General features: G+C 38.4%; 1 protein-coding gene across 2 annotated transcripts in view; it reads right to left on the bottom strand.

The window, feature by feature from the left end:
* The window catches only part of YWHAZ (tyrosine 3-monooxygenase/tryptophan 5-monooxygenase activation protein zeta), a 28,507-nt gene extending 3,468 nt beyond the window's left edge, over positions 1-25,039 (bottom strand). Inside the window, exons 1-5 of one of the 2 annotated variants that reach the window (XM_037133358.2) lie at positions 24,793-25,039; positions 21,714-22,018; positions 2,556-2,679; positions 241-404; positions 67-162 (exon numbers count right to left, since the gene is read on the bottom strand). In XM_037133358.2, the coding sequence (XP_036989253.1) occupies positions 67-162; positions 241-404; positions 2,556-2,679; positions 21,714-22,007 (678 nt within the window). In that variant the 5' untranslated portion in view covers positions 22,008-22,018; positions 24,793-25,039. Of the gene's footprint in view, positions 1-66; positions 163-240; positions 405-2,555; positions 2,680-21,713; positions 22,019-24,322; positions 24,544-24,792 lie in introns of those variants that run through there. The other variant, XM_037133359.2, reaches the window with a different exon arrangement.
* Between the last annotated feature and the right edge of the window lie 222 nt (positions 25,040-25,261).

Raw genomic sequence — 25,261 nt, 5'->3', positions numbered from 1 at the left:
GTAGTAATCTATACAGTAACACCTCTTCAACCAGATTAACCATTAGTGATGCTATTATGTACTTACTGTCAAGTTGTCTCTCAGTAATTGCATTATTAGCGTGCTGTCTTTGTATGACTCTTCACTTAATGTATCAAGTTCAGCAATGGCTTCATCAAAAGCCTATGATTGAAAAAAGTACATTTCAGTGCCCAAATAATGAAGATCACTATATTTCCATATAACAGGTAAAATACATACTGTCTTTGCAAGAGAGCAGGCTTTCTCCGGGGAGTTCAGAATCTCATAATAGAACACAGAGAAGTTAAGGGCCAGACCCAATCTGATAGGATGTGTTGGCTGCATTTCCTTTTTGCTGATTTCAAAAGCTTCTTGGTACGCTTGTTGTGACTGATCCACAATCCCTGGATAATAAAACACATCAAAATGTACTGATAAAACGTGCACTTCACTTTCATCTCTCAAGCCAAACCTTTAACATCCAGTGATATCCTCCTACAAAATATTAAGCTTTAGCAACCTTAACTGAATGAAGTTCTTTAATTTAAAAATTTAAAAAATAAGTTTCTTTCAGACCACCATACTAGCTATTGGTCAATGTCAAGGAAAAAGGGAATCTATCATTGTTCCTTCTTGGACCCCTTCCCCAGTGTCACAACAAAGCAACATGGGTTACCCCGCCCAGGTGAATAATACCTAAGGCTCCTTCCCTCTCACTACGTAAAAGGCATGTGGAGACAAAAAAGAATGGCCCAAATATAAGAACAGATCAAAGCTCCAGAAAAAATACAACTAAGCAATAAAGAGAGAGCCAACCTGTCAGATGCACAGTTCAAAACACTGGTAAACAGAATGCTCACAGAATTGGTTCGAATTTGGTTGCATATTAGATGAAAAAATGAAGGCCACGCCGCTAAGTGAAATAAAGGAAAATGTACAGGGAACCAATAGTGACAGGAAGGAAACTGGGACTCAAATCAAAGGTATGGACCACCAGAAGGAAAAAAGAAATATTCAACCAGAAAAGAATGAAGAAACACTAATTTTTAAAAAACGAAGAGAGGCTTAGGAACCTCCAGGACATCTTTAAATGTTCGAACATCTGAATTATAGGGGTATCAGAAGAAGAGGAAGAGCACCAAGTGGAAAAGTTATTTGAACAAATAATAAAGGAAAACTTCCCCAATCTGGCAAAGGAAATAGACTTCCTGGAAGTCCAGGAACCTCAGAAAGTCCCAAAGAAGTTGGACCCAAGGACCTTGGTGTTGGACATACCAAGGCACATCATAATTACAACACCCAAAATTAAAATTAAGGAGAGAATCCTAGAAGCAGCAAGAGAAAAGGAGACAGTTACCTACAAAAGAGTTCCCATAAGACTATCAGCTGATTTCTCAAAAGAGACCTTACAGGCAACAAGGGGCTGGAAAAAATATTCCAAGTCACGATAGGGAAGGACCTACATTCAAGATTGCTCTATCCATCAAAGCTTACATTTAGAATGGAAGGGCAGATAAAGTGCTTCTCAGATAAGGTCAAGTTCAAGGAGTTCACTGTCACCAAGCCCTTATTATATGAAATGTTAAAGGGATTTATCTAAGAAAAAGAAGATAAAAAAGATGAACAGTAAGATGACAGCAAACTCACAGTTATTAAGAACCACACCTAAAACAAAAGCAAACCAAGCAGACAGCTAGAACAGGAACAGAAATGGAGATCACATGGAGGGTTAGCAACAGGGGAACTTGGGGGGGGGGGGGGGGGAAGGTAGAGAGTAGTAGCATAGATGGTAGGTGGAAAATAGAAAAGAGGAGGGTAAGAATAGTATAGGAAATGTAGAAGCCAAAGAATTTATATGTACAAACCCATGGACATGAAATAAAGGTGGGGGGAGAATGTGGGTGGGAGGGAATGTACAGGGCAGAGGGGAGTAAAGGGGGAAAATGGAACTGTAATAACATAATAAGACATATTTGAAAAAAGATGACTCTATAATCATCTCAGTATTATCTTTTATCAATTTGCACTGCTGTACACTGACCGTTGATTCTTAAAATTATGATAAAACATTCATATACACAATTGGCTTTTCTGCAAGCATATACTTTAGGATACCAATATTAGGCAGCAAATATACAGCCTCAGGACTTAAAAAAAAAAGAGGGGGGAGAGAGAGAAAGTGCATACTGTTCTTCATTTAGTGCTCTGAGCAATTAAAAAGCAACAAAAAAGCCCTGCCTGATGTGACTCAGTGGATTGAGTACATGCCTGTGAACCAAAAATTTGCTCATTCACTTCCCAGCCAGGGCACATGCCTGGGTCTCAGGCCAGGTCCCCAGTGGGGGGCATGTAAGCAGCAACCAATTGATGTGTCTCTCGCACACTGATGTTTCTCTCCCTGTCCTTCTCTATCCTTTCCCCTCTCTAAAAAATATAAACAATATCTTTAAAAATAAAAAAGCCACAACAAAAAACCCCTGCATATACTTCAGAAAGAGACCACCTCCATAATGTTATTATACAAGTTCAACAAACAGGTTAGAAACACAGCATACCTTTCTTGTCGTCCCCAGCAGCAACCTCAGCCAAGTAGCGGTAGTAGTCTCCTTTCATTTTCAAATAGAAGACTTTGCTCTCTGCTTGTGAAGCATTGGGAATCAAGAACTTTTCCAAGAGAGACTTGGGAAGAAAAGAAAGTCATAATAAGAATAAAACACTCACCAAACGAAAAGAACCTGCATTTCGTAAGAGTATAATAGCTAAAGTCATATATTTTTAATATAGTCATCGCCAGTAATACAGTAGTTGAATGCAGCAGACTCATGAATTTGTGGCTTAAAAGCAGAATGCTTTAGACAGCAACACCTAAAATTTGAGGTGTATTCAGTTTATTACTCAAGTTTCAAACATTTGAGTATTACCCCCCTCCCATAGTGCAATGTATTTACATGCCAATATAGACTTCATGCTTCAATAATAGTTCATATTTTCTAACAAGCTGACAAGCTCTCCATTTTCAAAGTTGTCATAACGTTAGAAAGGAAAAAACATGAGATTAATCTCTTGGGACTCTAGAGGAGTATGACTTAAGCAGAAACTAACAGAAACCACCAAAATCCATTACAGAGAAAACAATAAAATTAACTTCATTTGTAACACAATTCAAGGAACACCTCACAACAGGTAAAGATCTTCAAAGTAAAAGTTTTACTTTTCTTAACTAAGACGACAGCCGAATTTTGAAAATTATAGTTCTGAAGAGTAAACCTTTAATTTCATTTAAGGGATTCTTAGCTATAAGATACATGTTTATGAATCAATTCTAACAGATAAAACTTCTAACTGAAAAACAATCTAAACTAATTTTAATCCTAACATACCAGTAGGTATATTCTATAATTGATTTAAGGATAATGAGATAATCATATTAGGGTGAGAAATAATAAAATAGCGATTCTTTTCTCTTAAAGGGAAAATATAATTCCATTTGTAGAATTAGAAAAATGTTTAAACAAAACAGAAGACTCTCACCACTCATTCCCCCTTACTAACTATGCTTTCAGAATCGAGGTGAAAGTCAATCCTCAACTGGGCTCAGACCAAACAAGTCAATTTTACAAGGAAAAAAGGTACTGAAAATTCTTGGCTTCTGTTTTTCTGGTACTTACTCTTAATATGCAATATAATATAAAATGCTTTTTAAATAACTCTAACTTTGTGTTTAGCCCATTGCTTTGTTGCAGTGGTGAGTGCGTGAATAGGCTTTAATTCACCTTCTCCCTCCTGTGTATAAGGTAAGTAAGCTACAGACACCCAGACGAAGTGAGTAGTGGCCAAGCTGGCAGTAGGACTAAGCTGCAGTGTATTATAAAAAAGAAAACGAAGGTGACAAAGGTCAACCTGAAATGTCTCCTGTGATTAACCAGTATTTAAAACTACTGGTCTGAAACCAGACAAGCACTCTGACTAGTGCCTTCATATTCAAAGACCTCTTAGCTGAAGAGTATTTTGACCTCTGAACATGCTCTTTGGGGATCTGCCTTGAACAACAGAAGATAGTTCCATTTAATACAATAAGCAGATTTTTTTCACTTAAACAAACTAGCAGGCCCTTTAAAGGTAACTAACATTATTCACTCGACTATGGGAGTGGTATAGCACAGTGGTTTTGGAATCACTCTAACTTTAAACTGTGGCAACTCCACACTTTTAAGGGCAAATTCTTTTTTGATTGGCTAAGCTAAAAATTCAATTATAAAGTGTAACAAAGAAACAATGTAATGTGATTCATTAGAATCCAAAAATAACTTCAAATTAAGTAATGGGAAAAGATACAGAAATTTAAAGAAGTCTTCATATACATTTCGATTGTGAACTGCTCTCTGGCTCAGTACAAATATTTAAGATATTACAATAGTGGTTATATTTTCAAATAAAACAACTAATAATAGCTAAGCCCAGCCATGAAATCCATTCTCTACCCAGGCATTCCTATTCGTATTTTACAGCTTCAACATTTTGTATATTCATTTATTCTCCAAATACTAAATGCCACTGTGCTAGGCACTGAGAAAATAATGGTGAGCAAGGTAGTCTCTAGTTTGTGGATAAGTGGTCTAGCAGGGAAGACAACCGAAACTAAGAATAATACTACTTAGTCATGTCCTTCACTTTTCAATTACATCAACCCACCCTGTATGTGTAAAGATGCAGGCCACCAAACATGCAGGTGGTTAAGGGTCAAATCATTTAAAAGATGTAAAACTTTAAAGTGTACATCAGAAAACTTGTAAAGGTATTTAGAAATGGTGCCAATTAATGTTATGAGAATTAGCAATCCATCTTTTATGAGTAGTAAATGTTGTACCCCTAAAAATGTTGTTTTATATAAAGGTAAACTCACACAGAGTATTTTTAAAATAGCAGTTAAGTACATCTCCCCCCCTTAGGTGAACACTAAATTAGCTATTACATCTGATTAGAAGAATAATGGCAACAAAAACAACTTTAAATCTATTAACCCAGAAGGTTGAGGTAACAATAGTTAGGCTGCACACTGGCCTAATTATGGGCAAAAGGACCAAGTATCAATCATGGCAAATGTTTCTGGTTGAAATGCTCACTGTAGTAAGTTGACCAGGGATGGGGAGGCTGGAGGGAGGGGATGTCACTTTGTAGAGTGAGACTTCCAAATCACTACCCCATACACCCGAAACCAATACAAAATAATACTCAATGCAAACTGTAAGTGGAAAATACTTTTCTTAAAAAAACTGAGACAATAAACTCATCGAATTGTATATATTAAATGTGTATAGTTCTTGTATATCAATTATACATCAATTAAACTGTTAAAAATAAAAGAAGTTGAGAGAGGGTAAACGGCATACTTCTATCAATCAAATCTTCCAATTACATAAAGCTAAGAACTATTACGGCTTGAGAAATAAAAACAATAAAGACTGGATTCAAGATTGAAGGGACTAACACGTTGGTTCAGAGGGCTAAGTATGAAAAAAGAATTGTGGTAGGCTGTCTCCAAAGATGGCATCCACCACTTCCCTTGTCGACCTGGTCACGTACTTGTAATAATGCCATGCCTCCTCCTGTCAAGAGGTAGAATTTATTTCTTTTCCCCAGAGATGGGGGCTTACTTTGTTGACTTGCTTTGACAAACAAAAGTGACTGCAGTTCCAGTTCTGGGCCTAACCCTTAAGAGGACTGGCAACTTCCCCTCTTTGGGACAGCTGAGCCAGCATACAAAAAATCAAATTACTGGTACTCTGCCGGAGAGAGAGACCAAAGTCAGTTCCAGTCATGGTAGATGTTATCAAGTAAAGCCACTTGGTTGTTTCAGCCCCAGGTGAATGCAGAGCAATGAGTGACCACAACCAATACTATGTGAAGAACGGCCAACAGATTCTAGGCAAGCCCAGAATCACAAGAATACATCACTGTTTTAGTCACTATGTTTGGATTGGTTTGTAATGCAAAACACGAATCAGGAAAATAATCATAACATTATTTCAATAACAAACACGACATTTTTTGACACTTTAATTAAGCATTTTAATGGATTTAATTTGACCCTTCCATAACTTTACCTATGAGGCAGAAACTACAATGATCTCTATCATATAAAAGGCAGTATAATGCACCATTTAAAACCACAGTTAACTTGTGAAGATACAATTCCAACTAGACAATCTGACCTGTACTACCCTTCTTACATTTTCTCTGAGTCATACATCTACTAAAAAGGATGTGATCTCAAGATATTAATAAAATTAGGAAGGAAGTTAAAGAAAATGATTCTGTTCTACACTGGGCATAAGACACCAAATCTACAGTGTATTGTTGTTGTTTTTTAAATGTACCAAGACAGTCAAGATAGGATACTTTCAAACTGGAGAGTATCCAGGAAAAAAAGCAAGAATGATAAGAAAATTATAAACTGTCACAAGGATAGAAAAACTGTGCATGAATGACTCCAGAAGACAAGATTAGTTAAGTTCAGCAAGAGGCAGGCAGATATGATGAGAAAACTTGTATAAATGGTCCAAGCTTGGAATAGGTGCCACCCAGGTGAATAGTGAGTTCCACTCTTCTCATAGAGATTTTAATGAGAAAATGAAAAGAATCACTTGAATATTCTGTAGAGAATATTCATAAACCAGATGGCCTCATTAAACTGTAATGAAAGATATGGAAGATAAAGAGCTCATTGAATTAAGATAATTGTAACACTAAACAGGTAGCTGAGTATGTTAATTTGTCAAACTGACCAAAGAAAAAATAAAAGTTCAATTCTCTGGATTTGGAAGCCAGAAAAAAAGAAGAGGCAAATATAGGCAGAATAAAAAGAAAGGGGAAAAAAAGAAAACACTACTTATCAGAAAGCAGCAGTGATGAGAACAAAAACTGGAAGCAAACAAAATAGAAAATGGAAGAGAGAGGAAGGACTAATAGCTATTTTCAAGATGCACAACGAATGCAATGTTGACTCTGGGACACTAAAAATCTGAATTTAAAAGGGACAGAGTTTCTGTAAGGAATGTGGATAAGGCCTGTCACAACTTCAAAAAAGGCTAGGCTGACTACTGATGTCCCTTCCATTTGTAAGATTATTCATTTAATATTGTACATTAACTTTCTAATCCAAATGTTAATTTACAATGGAAAAGGTTAAGTCAAAGAGTATTTATACACATCTTACACTCACGCAGAAGCTACAAAGCTACATCAGTATGAATCTACAAAGATTCATCTGAAGCTACAAACTTCATCAGGAACTGAAACTACAAAGTTTATCAGTATTAATCTTGCTGAAATGTAATTTGACTTAAAACCTCACAGTATTTTCTAAAGCAATTTAAACTTTTTTTTTTTAAAAAACACAGTCACACCCTGGCTGGCATAGCTCAGTGGATTGAGTGTGGGCCTGTGAACCAAAGTATCGAGGTTCAATTCCCAGTCAGGGCACATGCCTGGGTTGCGGACCAGTTCCCAGCGGGGGACACATAGGGGGCAACCATACATTGATGTTTCTCTCCCACTCTTTCTCCTTCCCTTCCCCTCTCTCTAAAAATAAATAAAATATTAAAAAACTAAACAAAACAAAACAAAACACAGTCACTGTCTTTCAAAGATATAGTGGCTAACATTTTCAAAACTACTTAAGATTAATTTGTTGAATTAGAGTTGATACATATTTCAAAGCCCATATCCAATTCCTCTCTGTAAATGGTTCATAACATAGAGCTAAACACATGATTTGGAAGATAGGGCACTGAACCTTAGTCTAATCAACAGGTAAAAGAAAATTATGTGATGCTTGAGATAATGGGTATTAGTGATAATAGATTTTCCTCTGCCACACTGATAATGGGTTGGCCAAAAAGTCCCTTAACATTTTCCTATGGCTGTAATAGTGCTTAGCTGTCTTTAAATTATTAGAAACGATTTTGTTAGACTGTATTGTGACAGCTGTTGTATCAGTGTGCATTTGAAAAAGTACTTAATCAGCCCTGGCTGGTGTGGCTCAGTGGATTGCCAGCCTGTGAACCAGAAGGTCACTGATTCAATTCCTAGTCAGGGCATATATCTGGGTTGTAAGTTGGGTCCCCAGTGGGGGGGGGGGGGGGGGGGCACATAGGAGGCAACCACACATTGATGCTTCTCTCCCTCTCTTTCTTTCCCTTCCCCTCTCTCTAAAAATAAATAATCAAAAAAATTTAATTAACAAACATCAAAATTGGTGGATTTCTGCACAGCCATTTTAACCACCTTCATTTCTATCACTGAAGATGGAAGGCAGCAACATTTTTGGCGTATTATGCCATACAATTTCAAGAAAGGTAAAAATGAAACTCAAACACAAAAGATAGATGGAATAGCAGGAGACAGCCAACATACTCAATATAACCAAATGAATGAAGTTATTGGTGAAAATGAAAAATGTCTTATTTTACAGAAAAAAATGTAACAAACTTTTTGGCCAATCCACTACAATAGATATTCGGGGTCAAGTAGTGATTCCCTCTCACCCTCAAGCCAGTCAAAATACCCAGGGCAGACTACATTAACCATAATTTTTATAAACACGCCTTGATCCAAAGATGGTCTATGTAACATCAATGCTTTGCCTTGGGGTGTATAAAAATGAAAAAACCACCACATAAACTGACAGGCCATCTAGTTTTGACAGCCCTTCCAGGGATGGGCTCCGCCTGTTTAATTTCCACTGATAGGAAATTAAACATCCAATCCTGATTATGAACAAATTATTTCTAATGAACGGTTTATAAACTGAAAATCTGTCTCTATTCTAGTAATAATACCTTTCTCTGGTTTTCTAGTACAATCACAGTCTAAATTAGGAAACGTAAAACATCAAATCTTTAGGTAACAATTAGACTAAAAATCATGTGAAACACCAAAATGCTGTCTGAACCAGTGGCACTTCTTGGAGCAATAGCTTGGTGTAAGAAAAACAGTATAAACTCTAAAATTAGGCAGACTTTGAATTTCATTCTCATCAATTCTGAGATCTCAGGCAAGCTAATCACTCAGAGCCTTAATTTTCTCATCTATAAAATGATTAAAATAAAAACTACTTCAAAAGCTATTAAGTCTAAGTTAAGAGTATAAACAAGAAAGCATCAATCACAGCTCTTGACAGAGTTGGTATTCTATGTATATGTGAATACAATAAGACAGAGGATTCTGAACAGTAATACTTTACTTTGGATTAAGTAAGAGCAGTGAAATACTGCAACACAAGGTTTTCTTTTAAAGACACAGGATTAAGCTGTATCAAAGGAAAAAGATACTTTATTCTTTTTACATATTTGTAAAGGGCACAGACTATGGAGACAGACTGCTTTACTGCCCAAATTCAAATCCTAGTCACTGCTTACTAGCTGTGTCACTTTGACTAAATTCTGGAATCTCTCTGGGCCCAAGTTTCTCATTTGTAAAAGGGAGGTAACAGTAATAGATATGAAACACAAGATTGTTGTAAAGATTAAATGAGTTAATATACAGAAAGCATTGAGAACAGAAGTTCTTTGTTATCCTTTTGGAGGGTACAACAGTCCAATCTGAACCACACTACCTAACCATTTTTTCCCCTGCAAGCACCAAACTAATCAAATAAATAGCTACAGTACCCTTTCTACAAAACAAACAAACAAACAACAACAAACACCCTAGTAGTAACAATGAATACCCCCTATTCATGGTTTATAACTTTTTGGTCTCAAGATCACTTCATATTCATAAATTTTTTTTTAGAAATCTGTCAAGATCAAGGTGGTACATACAAGTTTTCTAAAATCCTCATTTTTGTTTCAAGCTTGAATTTTATCATTAAATACTATTTCTTTTCCTTAAAGTGATATGACAGGATAGTTTGTTATGATCCCACTCATATGTTCTTCAAGGAGAGAGTGCAAATTTCCGAAACATGAAAATGCCTATTCAAGATTACCTCTCAGGTGATGGAATGTCCAGAGTTTTAATTTTTTACTTAATATCCTATTCTCTTTAACATGTAAATCATTATTCAAAACAAGTATAATTTAAAATAAAATTAGGATTTTGCCCCTAACTTGTCACATACATATGCATTCTTACCCTACTTATTGGCCCCTTAAAGATACATTTTGCATGTTAGGCACTCAAATGTTAAACCCAAGGCTGAACTATAACATGCATGCATAATTTAAACAGCTTCATTTAAATATAACAGGAAACTTAAAGCTATCTTAAGAGAGTAAAAGAGAAAAATCTCAGGTCAGCCTGCTGAAAACTATCAAGGGGTTATCATCCTACCAAACTTCTAAATGGTTAAGATAAAACACAAAAATTACTGAAGCTGATATTGTATGTTAGAGAACAAAAACACTCGAAGTTCTGCTTCTCATAAAACTTAAGAAATTGCTCAAAAATTACATATACTATAGTAAGCACATATATTCAGAAAAAGCAGCCAAGCAGCAGACTAGGTGTATCCTGACATGCTTCCAGAATGCTTGGATAAGCCCCAGGATCCCACGTAGTAACCCTGAAGGAGGCGGCAAAGGGAGACAAACAGGCATCAGCGATAGGGTGGGAGGACAGGTCTGAGGCAGCAACGCAGAGTAAATTTGCAACTTAGAAGGCCTGGATTTTGGTATGAGTTTCAAATACAAAATCGCAACCTGCCCTCTCATTCAATCTTCTTTTCACTATAGCATTAATTCCAAAATCTCCCTTCCAATTTTATTCCAGGAAACTGTCTCTAATACACTAAACACTTGCCACCCTACCACTATTGCTCAGACGCTCAACACAATGGGGTCATATACCAAATAAATCCACTGTAAGCTGAAAAAAGTTAAGATGAAAATACATTTAATACGCCTAACCTACTGAACATCCCAGTTTAGCCTAGCCTATGCTACATGTGCTCAGAACACAATATCCAAAAAATACTGCTGACACAGTACACCTTGTACTGTGTTGGTTACCCTCATGATCGCATCCCTGATTAGAAGCTGTGGCTCACTGCTGAAGCCCAGCATCATTAGAGTATTGTACCACACACACCACTAGTCTTAAGATCAAAATTCAAAATTCGAACTATGGTTTCTACTAAATGTATATTGCTTTTACACCATTGTAAAGTCAAAAATCCCTAACTCAGACTACTGTTACATCAGGGACTGTCTATTAATTTAATTAATGGCCATTTGCCACTTTGCACTCAAATCATTGCACTATGTGCTGTCATCATTTGGGCCTGCCAACTAGAATATACATGAAGCCAACTAATGAAAAATGTATTTCAGAGGAAAATTACAAGTTATAGAGCTGGGATATCTAAAGTCCTATCTGGATAAGTAACAAGAATATATTGTGTGTCTCCCAATATGATGCACCAAGGAGGGCACAATATCAATTCCAGAAAATTTTCCCCAAAAGGCACGATCTAAATTTAATCATGAGGAATCACCAAATACAAATTGAGGAACATTGTACAAAATAACTGACCAGCACTGTTGAAATGTGTCAAAATCATGAAAGGCAAAGACTGGAAAAAAAAAAAAAAGGTGCAGAATAAAAGAGAATAAGGAGACATGACAATGAAATGCAAAGTGTCATCCTGGATTGAATTCTGAACCAGAATTAGATTAAAGTGGTATAAATTTGTGAATAAATTCAGAGGTTACATAGTTTATGTTATCAACTATTTATTAATTTACTGATTTTGATCAACACTTGATAGGTGTATATAAAATGTCATTAACAAATAGTAAATAGCCCCATAATATCAAAGCAAAGCAATCAACCACTAATGAAACATTTATGGACTGTAATTTGAATATATAGCTGAGATAACAGTCTCCTTTAACTTGACCTCACCAAATATGAGTGGGAAAGACTAAAGCCTCTATAATCTATTTCTGTCCTTGACTATACTACCATGGCCCCTCTCCCATGAACAGAGATGGGGAGAGAGGTTAGGAGAAACAGATATTCCACTTTCATACAAATCACGCACAAAAATATATCCAGTCCTTAAAAAGGAAATGGTGACAAAACACATAAGGGCCCTCAAATGTAATTCTTGGTATTTTCATTTAAATATAGAACCCTAAAATATAGCCTGAAACTGTAGTCATCACCCCTTTTAATGAAATTAAACAAAGTCCAGTTATTCTGACAACCCCGACCCATCATTCCTATAACTGTACATGATAAGCAGAGTAAATGTTTCAATCTATAATTAAGTAAATACTATCATAGGGGGCATAAATTATCAATGCTTATAGCATGACCTAATGGGAAGTCACTGAACCTCTAAGCTTCAGTTCCTTGACCTGTAAAAATCAAAGAAAATTCAAATTTCTAGTCTTGCACAATTCCCTTGTGCACAAAGAGGAATTTCCCAGAACTTTCGCTTTATTCTGTAAAGCCACCAAGCCTTTATCTTCCCTAGATTTCTAAAAATTTCTAGAACAAATGCAGGCTGTTTTTGTTACAATAGGGATGTTAATTTGGAAACTAGTCTCTTACTCCCTCTTGTGGCTGGAATGGCTTCATTTCCTTCAATAGCAACCATCCTTTGCTTCCAACCAATTAGAAAGTGCTCCATCAAAAATGCTAAAACTCAGGTAATGTAAAGAGCTAACTAGTAAGTATTAGCAGACATTTTGACTTTAAACTCACTATCTTGTGCAATGTTGGCCTAGGAAAGTAAAATTTTAAGTGTTCTATGAATAAGGTCACACACGTATGAAGGAACAGAGCTGCTTAATTAACTTCATGAATGGAATCACAGAAGACTGACCCATCATCACTTAATTGAATGCATTTCCCATTAATGACAGATAAGTCTTTACCATTTAACTTTTTGCACAAAACTTAGTGCTGACAGAAGACCAGCAATGTTCTAAAATGTTTTGTTTGTTTCTTGAAAAATCAACAGAGTAAAAGGGCTAACTCTAAGTAGGTCTAAAAACTGTTGAATTAAATCAAGTTCAGGGAATCACCTGCTTCTGTATACTTAATGCTAGCAAAATAATCCCTGGAAAATCAGTGTTTTACTTCATATTCAAAACATCACTCCTAAAGATTAAAAGTCAAATGGTAAAAGCACCCCAAAATACAGCCAACAATATACTGAGTATCAGGTGACAATTGTTAAAACTGTTCTGACACCCCTGAGGATTTTCCTTCTATTCCCCCCCCCAAGAGCCCCCTTTACAGTTGGCATCAACCTTGACCCTGGGGCCCAACCAAGGCCCCATTTCTCACTATTTCCATCACAAATCATTTTTTTGGTTTAAAACATAATTTTCATTGTTTTGTAACTTGCATACTGTATATTATGTATAAACTCCCTAGTGGGCCTAGATTTTATCAGCTGTCTTAAAAAAAATGGTTGAAGACTAGCTCTTCCATATCCAACTAACATAAGTTATTTTCCCTCTCATTCTGTTGTACTGTTTGTGTCCATGCCCACTTTCCTCTCTAGATTGGAGATTTCTTTCTTTCTTTTTAAAATATATTTTATTGATTGTTATTACAGTTGTCCCATTTCCCCTCCCTCACTCCCCTCCACACTGCCCCCCCACCCACATTCCCCCCTTCAGTTCATCTAGATTGGAGATTTCTTTAAATAGCAGGGTTTTCAAAAATAAAATATATATTAAGTTAATATTTTATAATAGAGCCCATGAAATAGCAAGTAATCAATAAATATTAAAAATAAAGATTTTAAGCTTATTAAAGTTCTATTAAATTAAATCTCAAAATTGATAAAATTAAGTCTTATGATGATAACCCCCCCTTATCAAATGGAAACAACCAAAGGTGAAACTGGAAGCAAAAGTCGTTACTCTTAATAAAGAGCACGATCACTTTGGGATATTTTATTTCCAAACATGGTAGAAAAGTATCCAATAATTTACTGAATTGAGAACTTGTTTGTTCTAAGTATACTGTATAGCCTGTCTATATAACACTGTCAATTCCAAAGAATAACATTTTAAAAGTAATGTGTTTGGGGTAGAATTTTCATCAAGCATCCCTGGGATGAATGAGGTCCAAGTATGTCCCTTGGGCCAAAAATTATGAGCTAACAGCTTATGAGTCTTGGATCAACAAAGTGGGTCTTTCTCAGAAAAACACAATTGCTTAGATGAGAAACATTCAATTTACCATTGAGTTCTCCTTAGTAATATTGCTAATTTTATAAACTTCTGGATCTCAAAACTCGTTTGCAAGATGGAAACTAACCTGCACTCTAACTTTTCTAATGATATCCAAGTCATTAAACAATTCAAGCAAATAAAATTTCAACAAACAACAAAAACTGGGCATACCTTGCAAATTAAACGCAATAGGATCTTTCCTAGGTTTTAGGAGAACAAACATGCATATACAGGTTTGTCAACCCAGTGGACAAAGTCTTATTTTGGTCTACTTAACTCTAGGGTTAACATTTGAGTGACTGTACTTACTTTGTGTTTTTATTTGTAAGTACATCTTGTCTCTCATGTGTCCCCTACTGGGGACCTGGCCTGCAACCCTGACATGTGCCCTGACTGGGAATCAAACCAGTGACCCTTCAATTCACAGGCTGGCACTCAATCCACTGAGCTACACCAAACCAGGGCTGTACTTACATCATTAACTTGCCATCCTGCCACCCATGGCTAACACCACGGTAGTGTATTTTTACTTATGTATTCCAAAGTAAACACTGCTCAACTCACGTAAGATCATACTGATAACAAATCAGCTATACTCAGCCATGCTTTGCTGCCCCCATAATCCACTATACCAAAAGCATACCAATAGAAAGAAATGAGTGAATTCTGCCAAGATATGACTATTTTATACCAAGTTACTAACTCATGTCACATACTTTAACAGAAAATGCAGAACTAAGTCAGTGACAAATGACAACTGCTACTGCATAACAATTTTTACAAAGGTACCAGTCCATCATTGCAGGGAATTATTCACTAGAGAACAAATGGACAACACCCACTACACAGAAATGTACCAAGTACAATGGGAACTAATGACACAGTGGCTAAACACACTGTTCCCCATAAGCCTAATTCAAACTTGTATCACCTAAAAAATATTAAGCATTCCTACTCCTTTAGTGTACTTTACAAGTTAATTATCAAAAATGTTAATGGTCCTGTTTTTCAAGTAAAATGAAGGGATTGATGCCAATCCTCTGAATCGAAAACAACTTAGATATCAAGTTTAAAATTTCTGAATCAGAGTAATAAAACTCTCAGGCCACGAAGATGGGAACTAGCAATGGCTTGTATCAGGTACAGCGGAGAACAACAAACAAGCCAAAGGCTTTGAGGGGGGTCTGGGGAAAAACAGAGCAGATGGAATAGTCACTTAACACAAAAGTAAGAATAAGAGCTGTATGCAGCACAGAACTGGAACAGAAAATTAAGGTAGAAAGTCTGAATGAATTAGCACCAGACACAGTAAAAAGTTTATAATGGAGCTTTTGCCCAATAAATCATGTTTAGCCTTACAATATCACTTTCTTGCCAATATGCTTGAGTGGGAGAGTAAGGAGCAGAACTACTACTGGTACAATAAAAGAGTTATCACCATGAATGTAAAAAGTTAAGAACAACCTAGTCAACATAGCAATAACTTGAGTCAGAAAATGAAGTCCAAGTTGGGAACAAGGTGTCATTTTAATTAAGTCTAGAAAACATGCTAAAATTAAACAGTTACAAAGAATAGGTACTTTCAAATGAAAGATAAATCTTGACTTTCAGCATATTAAAATTGACCACAATTCTAAATCACGAAAGAGCAGTGTTTATTCTCAATGTAAAACCACCATAAGTAAACAAGCACTACAGGAACTAGGATGAAACCTCAACAGGAATCTCAGAAACTCTAGGAAGAAAATCACCCCAAGGCATATTAGAATTTTAATGGACAAGATTTTTAACTTATTGATCAGAAAACACATTGACTTTTAAAAAACCATTTCTCTCCAATATAAATGTGCCAAAGGCCATCTATTTTGGGAAAAAAAAATGTATTATCTCAATAGTCCAATAACATTTAATTCTAAATTATATTGGGCTCCCTTTATGTGCTAGGACCACTTACCACATTTAAAAACAGGTATTATACTCATAGGGTAAAAAATCCCTAAGTCTTTCATAGGTTAATGCCCAAATTCCAAGAAACAAGATTAATGTATAAAAAGGCTTTTAAACTGAGCAATATTGTGTCCTTCTAATGTTCTGATACTATGGATGCAGAATGCAACAATTCTTTTACAAAATGTTCACTAATTTGTTGGAATAACCAAATTTCACTTAATTGAGAACCTAGCTTTACACTAGGTTCTTCATTCCTGCATAAACACTGATAATGCCCTTTACTTGGCCTAAATGCTTGAGGATAGTTTTCCAGCTACCCTCTAAATTCCCTTCAGCTTCTATCAGCAGTTACAGCCTTATTTAAGAGCCTGATTATTTTGTCTCCAAGGCTATGCCATTATACTGACTCTAATAAACTAAAACCAGATGCTACTTAAATGCTATGGATAAATATGAAAAGATGTGTTCCTATGGAAACTAGGTTGAATTGTTCAAACTGCCTTTCATAAAATTTTATAAAAGATGCACTTACGGTGTTTTAACAAATATTTCCAAACTGTGGGTCTATACATATTCAAAGAAAATCTTTAAAAATGGGTTTACAACCCCCCTTACCCCAATAATCCAGATGTGAGAGAATGCTGGTGAGACCAGGATGTAGGTTGGAGGTGGTGGCAAATGATCAAATTCTGGACATGAATTCTCTTTAAAAATTTATTTTTAGAGAGAAGGGAAGAAAGGGAAAGAGGCAGTGAAACATCAATGTATGAGATCCATCAGTTGGTTGCCTCTCACATGCCTGCAACTGGTGACCTGGCCAGCAACCCTGGGCAGGTGCTCTGCCTGGGAATCAAACCCGTGACCTTTTGGTGAGCAGGCCAGCACTCACTCTACAGAGCCACACCAGCCAGGGAAGCCTTACAATTTCTTCCTCTTTTTTGGGGGGTAGATTAAAAGAGTTAGATCAAAGTGTGCATTTTTTTCTATATTTGAGTCATATTTTTCACTCTAATTCTAATGTGTCAAATCCTTTAATCTCTTCCTCTTAGTTAGCTTTTAACTATCTTCATAGCTCATCTAATCACCAAACATCTCCAGGTCACCTATATCTCTTACTAGAACAAATAGGAAGAATTCCATTCTTATTTAATTGTTTCACTGATAAAAGGGTAAATAATCTATCTTTCTTGATCAACTTGTTGGTTATTCTCCCCCTTCCCACCAAGAGCAAATATCTGCCTTTCCACTCTCTTTTATTTTCTTTCATTTCTACTTTATATACCTCAGACTTCCCAACTATACAAAATATCTCATCAGTGGAATACTTAATACTGTGAAAACTCTTCAGTTATGCAGATGAGTATAACACTGCAGAATTATTTCAAGAAGCCCTTATTCCAGTAAGTGGGCTGTCTAATGATTTTCAGCTTACAATTCTATACTTGTTTCTAAAGTCCAAGACATATTAACATATTCAAACTAGGAAGGACCTAAAAGCTGCCTGGTTCCCTAGCTTGCACCTTAACAATGGCAGTTCTGTGGGCATGAAATGAAAATGAGTGCCTGGGAAACACACACCTTAAACCTGCCCTGGGCAGATAAAAATTCAGAGAAGCATAACAAAGTGGGATTCAGTCAAGTTAACTGAATCACTATTACTAAACTACTGTTACTGAATGTTAAGACTCACAATTTTGTTCCTTTACCTGCTGGAAAAGGAAGCCATTTTTTGCCTTATACAGGTGTTTTTCAATTATTTAAATGAAACTTTGAAAATATGTTGGTTAGAGTAACAAATCCTCTGCCCAGAAAATATAGTTTTTAAGGTTTCTTGGTTCTTTTGAATCCCATCCTTGGACTCAAGTTAAGAGACCTCCCACTGTTATTAGCAGGCATGTCCTGTTATCACTGCTTTTAAACAGAACCCCAGACCTGACATAAATGGCACCGAAGGTAATCAAGGGCTTTACCAGATTTTTATTCTCTGCAACAATCCTATGAGGTGGATATTATTTCCACTTAATTGAGCTCAGTTCTCTCAGAGGACTGAGTGATTTCTTTAGTTCAAGAAGGTATTAAATGGTAAAAAGTTGTCTGACTCAAAATCTGGAGCTCTTTTTACATTACTAATTCTTCTTTGAATGTGAATTAAGTTTTCTAATACATATTTCCTCATTTTGTTTTCCGTTTCATCAGTCAAGAGAAAAGTCTATAATTTCTGGTTGCTTCTTGTGGATTTATGCAGAAGAGGTGTCAGTGATCCCTAACTAACTTGATGGGGGGAGCTTAAGTCTCTCCCCACTACTACCAAGAGAGCTTTTTTGGTTTATGATCTGGCAGGAAAGGCAGATTGCATTAGTTCTTATATTGCTATTTCAAATTAACATGCAAGAGAAGAACCCCAAGTTTTTGCTCATAAAGAGAAATCCATATTGAAAGAATATGCCAATGATCATTTCCCACAGTAAATGCTCTTCAACTCTTACAAAGTAACATGATTCCTACTTTGTTTGCCTGGTAGGTGGTATTAACTAAAACTTATAGAAAGAAGGTATTTTTTGGCCAGGTGTTGAACAGTACAATGAAGTCTAGTTCATTGCTGACACCACCAGCCAGTAACATTAATTCTGAAACATGATTACCTGAGCATTTTTCCTCAAATCAAAGTTCAGAAAAATTGAGCAATACAATTATAATTGATTATATGTAAGATCTTAAAACATAATTAAAAGATCATTTTTACTAACCATAAAGTATCAGTTCAAAGATGTTTTTCTCTAGAAGCCAACATATCAGTTCTGCTATATTTTACTAGAAAGGGGGAAAGGAATTTTACACAAGATATCTCCAGAGTCAACATGACCTGTTTGAAAACATGACAGGGACAAGAGGCTTGCTTGTAAAAAGCCACGTTATCTGTAAATATCAGATTTTCCCAAGTTGAAACAAAAAAAAGCCTTGGAAAACAGCAGCGTTGCTGACCTAGTTCTATTATCCTCTTTTCCAACAGAGGCTCTTTTGCTCATTTACTCAATCGATACTTGAGTATCTATCTACTTGGGTGTCAAACTCACTTTCACCAGGGGCCACAGTGGCTTCACCACTGCCTTAAAAAGGCTGAATGTAATTTTAGGACTGTATAAATAAATGTAACCACTCCTTAAGAGTTAAGGGAGAGCTTAGTGCTGCCACCACGAAGAAACAAGGCCACATAAAACATGGTGGGGGCCCGCAGGCCTTGTGTGTGCCACCTGTGTATGCATTAGGAGGCATGAGCCAAAGATCACTAACAGTTTTACTCTTGAAAACACAGAGGGTGGAAGCAAAAGCTTGTTTAGAATTCTGAGCCTTTTGTATAGTAAAGAAATTAAACTTTCATTTATCAACTTTCAAAATTCAAATTTCAGTCAAACTTGGTGATAAGCCAGTGCTATTCTGAACAAGGGTAGCGACCAGTATCAAACCCTCTTAATAATTTTATCACAAAGAGCTATTCAGAGATTATCTTGTTATTATCACCCACTGATCCCATGCAGTGTTTTTTTTTCTTGATAAGAAAACCAAAGGGAAGCAAAACTAAAACTGCTATAAGGCTTTTCCTAGGAAAATTCTCAGGAGCTTTTATACTTTCAGTGTGGAAAACATGCAAATACCTACCTGGAATAACAAATAAACTTGTTAGTAGAGGGTAAATGTTACTTTGTCCCCCTTAATCCTAAAATTGACTTGCCTTTAGGAAAATTATAACGTATAACAAACCCTTTGAAGCCAAAATAAAAATTATTTGATCAGGTGTAATAATTGGGGGAAAACCACCACAGTGAACAAAATTCAATAACATGTACACAGGGACCAGTTAATAAAGAGAGCAAGAGAGAAAAAAAAAAAACCAACACATTTTTTTAAAATGTTGCAAAATCCTAACTTATATATACTTGTTATGTTTATTAATTGTTAAGGAGCGTAGTAGTAATTATTTTTAATTTCTATTTATTTTTAAATCCTCACTTGAGGGTATGTTTACTTATTTGGTGGGGGAGAAGGGAAGGGGGGGTGATGTCAGCTGCACCCTGTATGTGCCCCAACCAAAACCTGCAACCCTGACCAGGAATCAAACCTGCAGCCTTTTGGTGCACAGGACAATGCTCCAACCAACAAACAGAACCACCCTGGGAGGGTCCAACACTTTGGACCCTCATGTTTTTTATTGTGAAAAACATGATCACTTTAAAATTTTAAATATTATTACCTTTGCAACTAAATGGGTTTCGGGCCAGGTCCCCAGTGGGGGCCATGTGAGAGGCAATCACACATTGATGTTTCCCTCCCTCTCTTTCCCCCTCCCTTTTCCTCTCTCTAAAAAAAAAAAAAAAATTAAAAAAAATTAAAAAGGAATAAAATAAATAAATAAAAGACAAGCATTGTCATTTAGCCTCTTTCTAAAAATAAATAAAATCGTTTAGGAAAAAAATAAAGCCTGAAGAAAAGTACTCATTTGAGTATTTTTTGAGAAAGTACTCATACCATTTGAGAAAAGTACTCATAATTTAGAAACTAAAGCTATTCTATTAGTAATTAAAGACTAGTTAAATGAATCATAATACCATCACAACTTAGACAAAAGCCTATATATTTGTTCATTATAGTAGTTCTTCCTTGAACAAGATTCAAATAAATAGTGCACCTGGATTTCCATACTGAGTCCCAGATTCAGTAACCCATCCAGAGAAACTGGTACTATCTCTCCCTATATACCCGAATCCTACCCAATGTGTAACCTAAGGTCCTGCAATATAAGGGGAATTATGTTAGTAACAGCACTTTAAATATTATCCCCCAAACTCCTGGTTCATTAAATAGGCTATATATATAGTGTGTGTGTATATGTATGACATTATATGCTAAATGGTTGGATCTTCCACCAATTTGTCCTCAGATTAAACTTTTCTGAGTCAGAAAGTCATCACTTGCTAAAAAAAAAAAAGGTTCTGTTTAATTCTTTAAGGCTTTATGAGAAGCAGTGGGTCAACAGAGTAGATACTGAATACCTAAAATACTTTGACTAAACCTGGATAATCAAGCTTGAGTTACTCATAACCTTTATTGTGAATACTGTGTACAAAGTTAACTTCGAACACTTAAAACTTGAGAGGAGGCCAGAGTAACTGATGATGCCAGTGCTTTGCGCATGACTGACTCATTACATTATCATTACAGTGGCTAACCCAGGGAAGGATAGGTACTATGTCTACAAAGAGTCTCCTATTATACCTTTTACATAAAACCAAGATATGTAAAGTTACTATATCCACATATGTACATTAAAAAAAAATTAACTCCACAAATACGCCAACCACTAACTGAAATGGCAACACTACTAATCTTTTCAATCAGTACACAAAAACATCACTACAGTCTATTTTATAGTCGCTCGGGACTGATTTAGAACAAAGTTTAAAACAAAAAGAAAAACCAAAGGTAAAAAAACAACAGTATCGAAACTGATTTCATTATAAGAACCCTACAGTACAGCGAGGCTAAAATGAATGTTGGGATTCTCACCAGGACATCATTGCAGATATCTCTTAGCTCAGTCTCAATCTTCTCTCTGTATTCCCGAGCCATCTGCTGTTTCTTCTCAGCACCTTCTGTCTTTTGCTCAATACTCGAGACGACCCTCCAAGATGACCTACGGGCTCCTACAACATTTTTATAAGCAACTGAGAGGAGATTCCTCTCCTCATTGGATAATTCGGCTCCTTGCTCAGTTACAGACTTCATGCAGGCTGCCATGTCATCATATCGCTCAGCCTGCTCAGCCAGCTTGGCCTTCTGCACCAGCTCATTTTTATCCATGACTGGATGTTCTGCAGGAAAAAACAAAACAAAACAACAACAAAAAAGAAGTATTTAGATAGTTTTCTCACCAAAACAAACAGACTCAAAATTATACCTTCTGTTAAAAAATTAAAATGCTGTATTTAACACCTCAAACCCAACAGGGAAGACTGGCTGCCTATGGAACATTCTTCACAGGAGGAATTTAATGCAACCTCACACATAATTTATCAGAACAAAGGAAAAAAGCACATCAGCTTTGAAAGGCTAAAATTTAAAGCCATTAACATCAGTTTAGCAAAATTTAAACATTACCTTTTCTTTGTTCAGAACATCCTAATTTCACATGTAGTCAAAGCACAAAGGCCACCTTAAAAACTAACCCTTATCTTACTTGGCCAAAATTTCAACTCCAGTTTCCAATACCACCACGTAATCAAAAATTAAGCAGCTTTTCTTTAGTAAAAACACTGCCTACGAAGAACAATGCATTTCTATCATACTTCCAGAATCATGACTCATGTCAGTTTAATGTGTAATTCATGTCTTTTTACTTTCATAAAACCTACTTTTTTCAGGAGTGTTTTAAGTTTTAGTTGCTATTACCCCCACTCCAAATCCACGGATCACTGTAACATTTCCCAGCTGATCACAGAATAATTTTCTGGAAAGAATGACCAAATGTCTTGTTTTAAAGATATTCTGAATACGAAACCACCACCAAAAATCGCTAACTGACCCTAAGGCCTCATTTAGCTGTATCTTGTTATATACACACCCGCTTAACAAAATTTACCCGAGTCCTGGAACTTCAACTCTTACCATCCGTGAGCACTAAATTTATACATTAAGTGCTGTCAGTGTCACCAGTGCTTCCGATAAACACAGAATTGTTTCTAGAAGTCAAAATTAATTGAAAAGTGGTAAAACACAGATACTAAAACATACAGAGACCCCACATAAGAAACGACTTTAAATAAAACTATACTGTCTGAAGTACACTAATTAAAGGTGAACAGAGGAAGCACTGTCACTGTGGAAATTGATTCACCAACACTGTATCATTTATCTTCCCAGGGAAATCCCACAAAACTTAAAAAGAAAAACCGGAACAGATCCCAGTATTTAAACAAGTAATCAGTTACGTTGAGTACAAGGCAGTGTTTCAGTGCTAAAACTATTTAAAATTTGTGACCGAGTAATTCCCCACCCCCACTTCTCGAAACTAACAAATTCCGCCCCCCCAGAACTCAGAAAATGCTCTCAGATTAATGTTGCTTCTAATACGGAATCATCTGAAACTAGTATAAAGGTTTTTCTCCCCAACCCCTAGACTGCAAGGGGAAGTGGATTGGGTTTCTCACATAATAACTAGTCCTCCAAGACCTCGCCGCACCCACTTAACCCTTAACCGACGTTAAGACGTGGGTGAGTGAACCAAAAACCGGCCGACCAGGCTTAAAAGCGCAAATCCTTGGGTCCGCGCTATCTGCAACCCCCACTGCTTGGCTCCGCCCAAGCTTGTGCCTCAGCGTAAGTCCCCGACTCTCCCTTTGTCATGGCGGATCTGTGTCAAGGAGCCCAACCTTCTGCCGAGTGTTAATTTTCCCTCACCAGAGCTGGAGGGAGGAGCAGCGCGCCCCCGCCCGAGTTGGGGTACCGGGGAGCCGCCGCCTGCCCCGGGGGCAAAGAGGCCCGCGAGGCCAACACCGCCCACAGAAGCAGCACCGAGGCCCGCCGGGCGCTAGACACACCCCACTGTCCCACCGGCGTCCCCTCCGCCACCCGACACCCCGGGTGCTCCTTTAGTCTGTATCGGCCCGACAGCTGCAGCAGGTGGGGGAGGGGACAAGAGCCACACCCTGGCCAGCCGGGCCACCACCGGCTGTTAAACTCAGGCTTCCCGGGCCCGCAGAGCAGGATACGCACCCTGAAACAGAGCGCAGGGACCCTTCAGTTTAGCTCGCTCCAGTAAGCGAGCGAGATACGCGGCCCTATTATAGCCTAGCCCATCTCTTCTAGCCCACCTGGGCTCGGAGCCCCCTCCCCCACCCCAGAATATTCGAGCCCCCCTTCCCCGCGGAATCAAGGAAATTCGGCCGTCTCAGGTGACCTCCTCCCCCTACCGCGCGAAGCGCTGCCTCGCCCTAGTCTACCTGGCGGGCGCCCCCGGGCGGGCCTCCGCTAAGGACCCGGTCCTCAAGCCCGGCCCTCCCGCTGCGCCGCCGCCCGAGCTGGGGGTGGCGCTGGGTGCCGCCGCAGCCGCAGCGCTGGGCGCAGAGGCGAGGAACGGGCGGGGGGTAGGGAGAGCCGCGGGGAGGGGGCGGCCTCACCTGCGCCACTGCAATGCCCGCAGCCGCCGAGTCACTATCTCGGGCGGAAAACGGGAGCGAGGTGGGGAGAGGGAAGGGACTCTGGGGGCACGGGAGCGACGACTGGAACGGATCTCGGACCGTGGTGCCTCAGCCACCCCGAGAACAGGCGACGAGCAGGTCCCCGGGGATCTCTCGTGCGGCCGCCTCTTCCACCCCCGGGGAGGGGAGCCAGGAACGGGCGCTTATCCGGGCTAAGGCGCCGATCCGGAAGCAAGTAGCCCGAGGCAGGCGCGAGCCGCCCGCCCGAGTCCAGCGGAAGGAAAGCCGCCGCCCGTCTCCGCTTGCGGAGACTCCGCCTCAGCCTAGCGCCGCTACCGCCGGGCGAGCGAGGCTGAAGGGACGTGGAGCGGGGGTGGTCCCCACGCTTTCATTAGACTGGTCTGGAACAGGAAAGAGTGGAGCGAGGCGGCGGCGGCCGGGTTTCTTACCTGTGTCCCGAGTGGGTGGCGGCGGAGCGACCGGGGCTCAGTAGTCTCTGGGCGGCGGCGGCAGCAGTGGCGGCGAGGCTGAGACTCTGTCTCTCGATCTTACTGCTCACAGGCTACAGACGCTCCGCAGACACGGGGTTTCCTCCAATCACCAGCCCCGGCAGCAGGGGCACCACACGCACGGTGACGTCAAACGCTGCTATGGCAACCGTTGATTGGTGCCCACAGCTCTGGGGGCCAGCACAACCGCCGCTCCCTAGCGCGCGCGTCCCGTCCGCCCGCGCTAGAGGGCGAGCAGTGGAGCGCGCGTGTCCCCTCCCGCCATCAATCCTCCTTCCCGACCTGCTCAGCCTCCAACTTCTCTACTCCCAAGTGCACCTAGGCAGGAAGCTCCTTTTTTTCCTCTCCACACCACTACATCCCAAGTCTTCCCCTCCAGCTTCAGCAACTCGGTCTAAACCAGAGAGAA

The sequence above is a fragment of the Artibeus jamaicensis genome, unplaced genomic scaffold (genome assembly GCF_021234435.1).
Source record: "Artibeus jamaicensis isolate MK-2021 breed Jamaican fruit bat unplaced genomic scaffold, CSHL_Jam_final scaffold_916, whole genome shotgun sequence".
In the NCBI taxonomy this organism is placed as follows: domain Eukaryota; kingdom Metazoa; phylum Chordata; class Mammalia; order Chiroptera; family Phyllostomidae; genus Artibeus; species Artibeus jamaicensis.
This window is presented reverse-complemented; position numbering and strand designations above follow the sequence as displayed.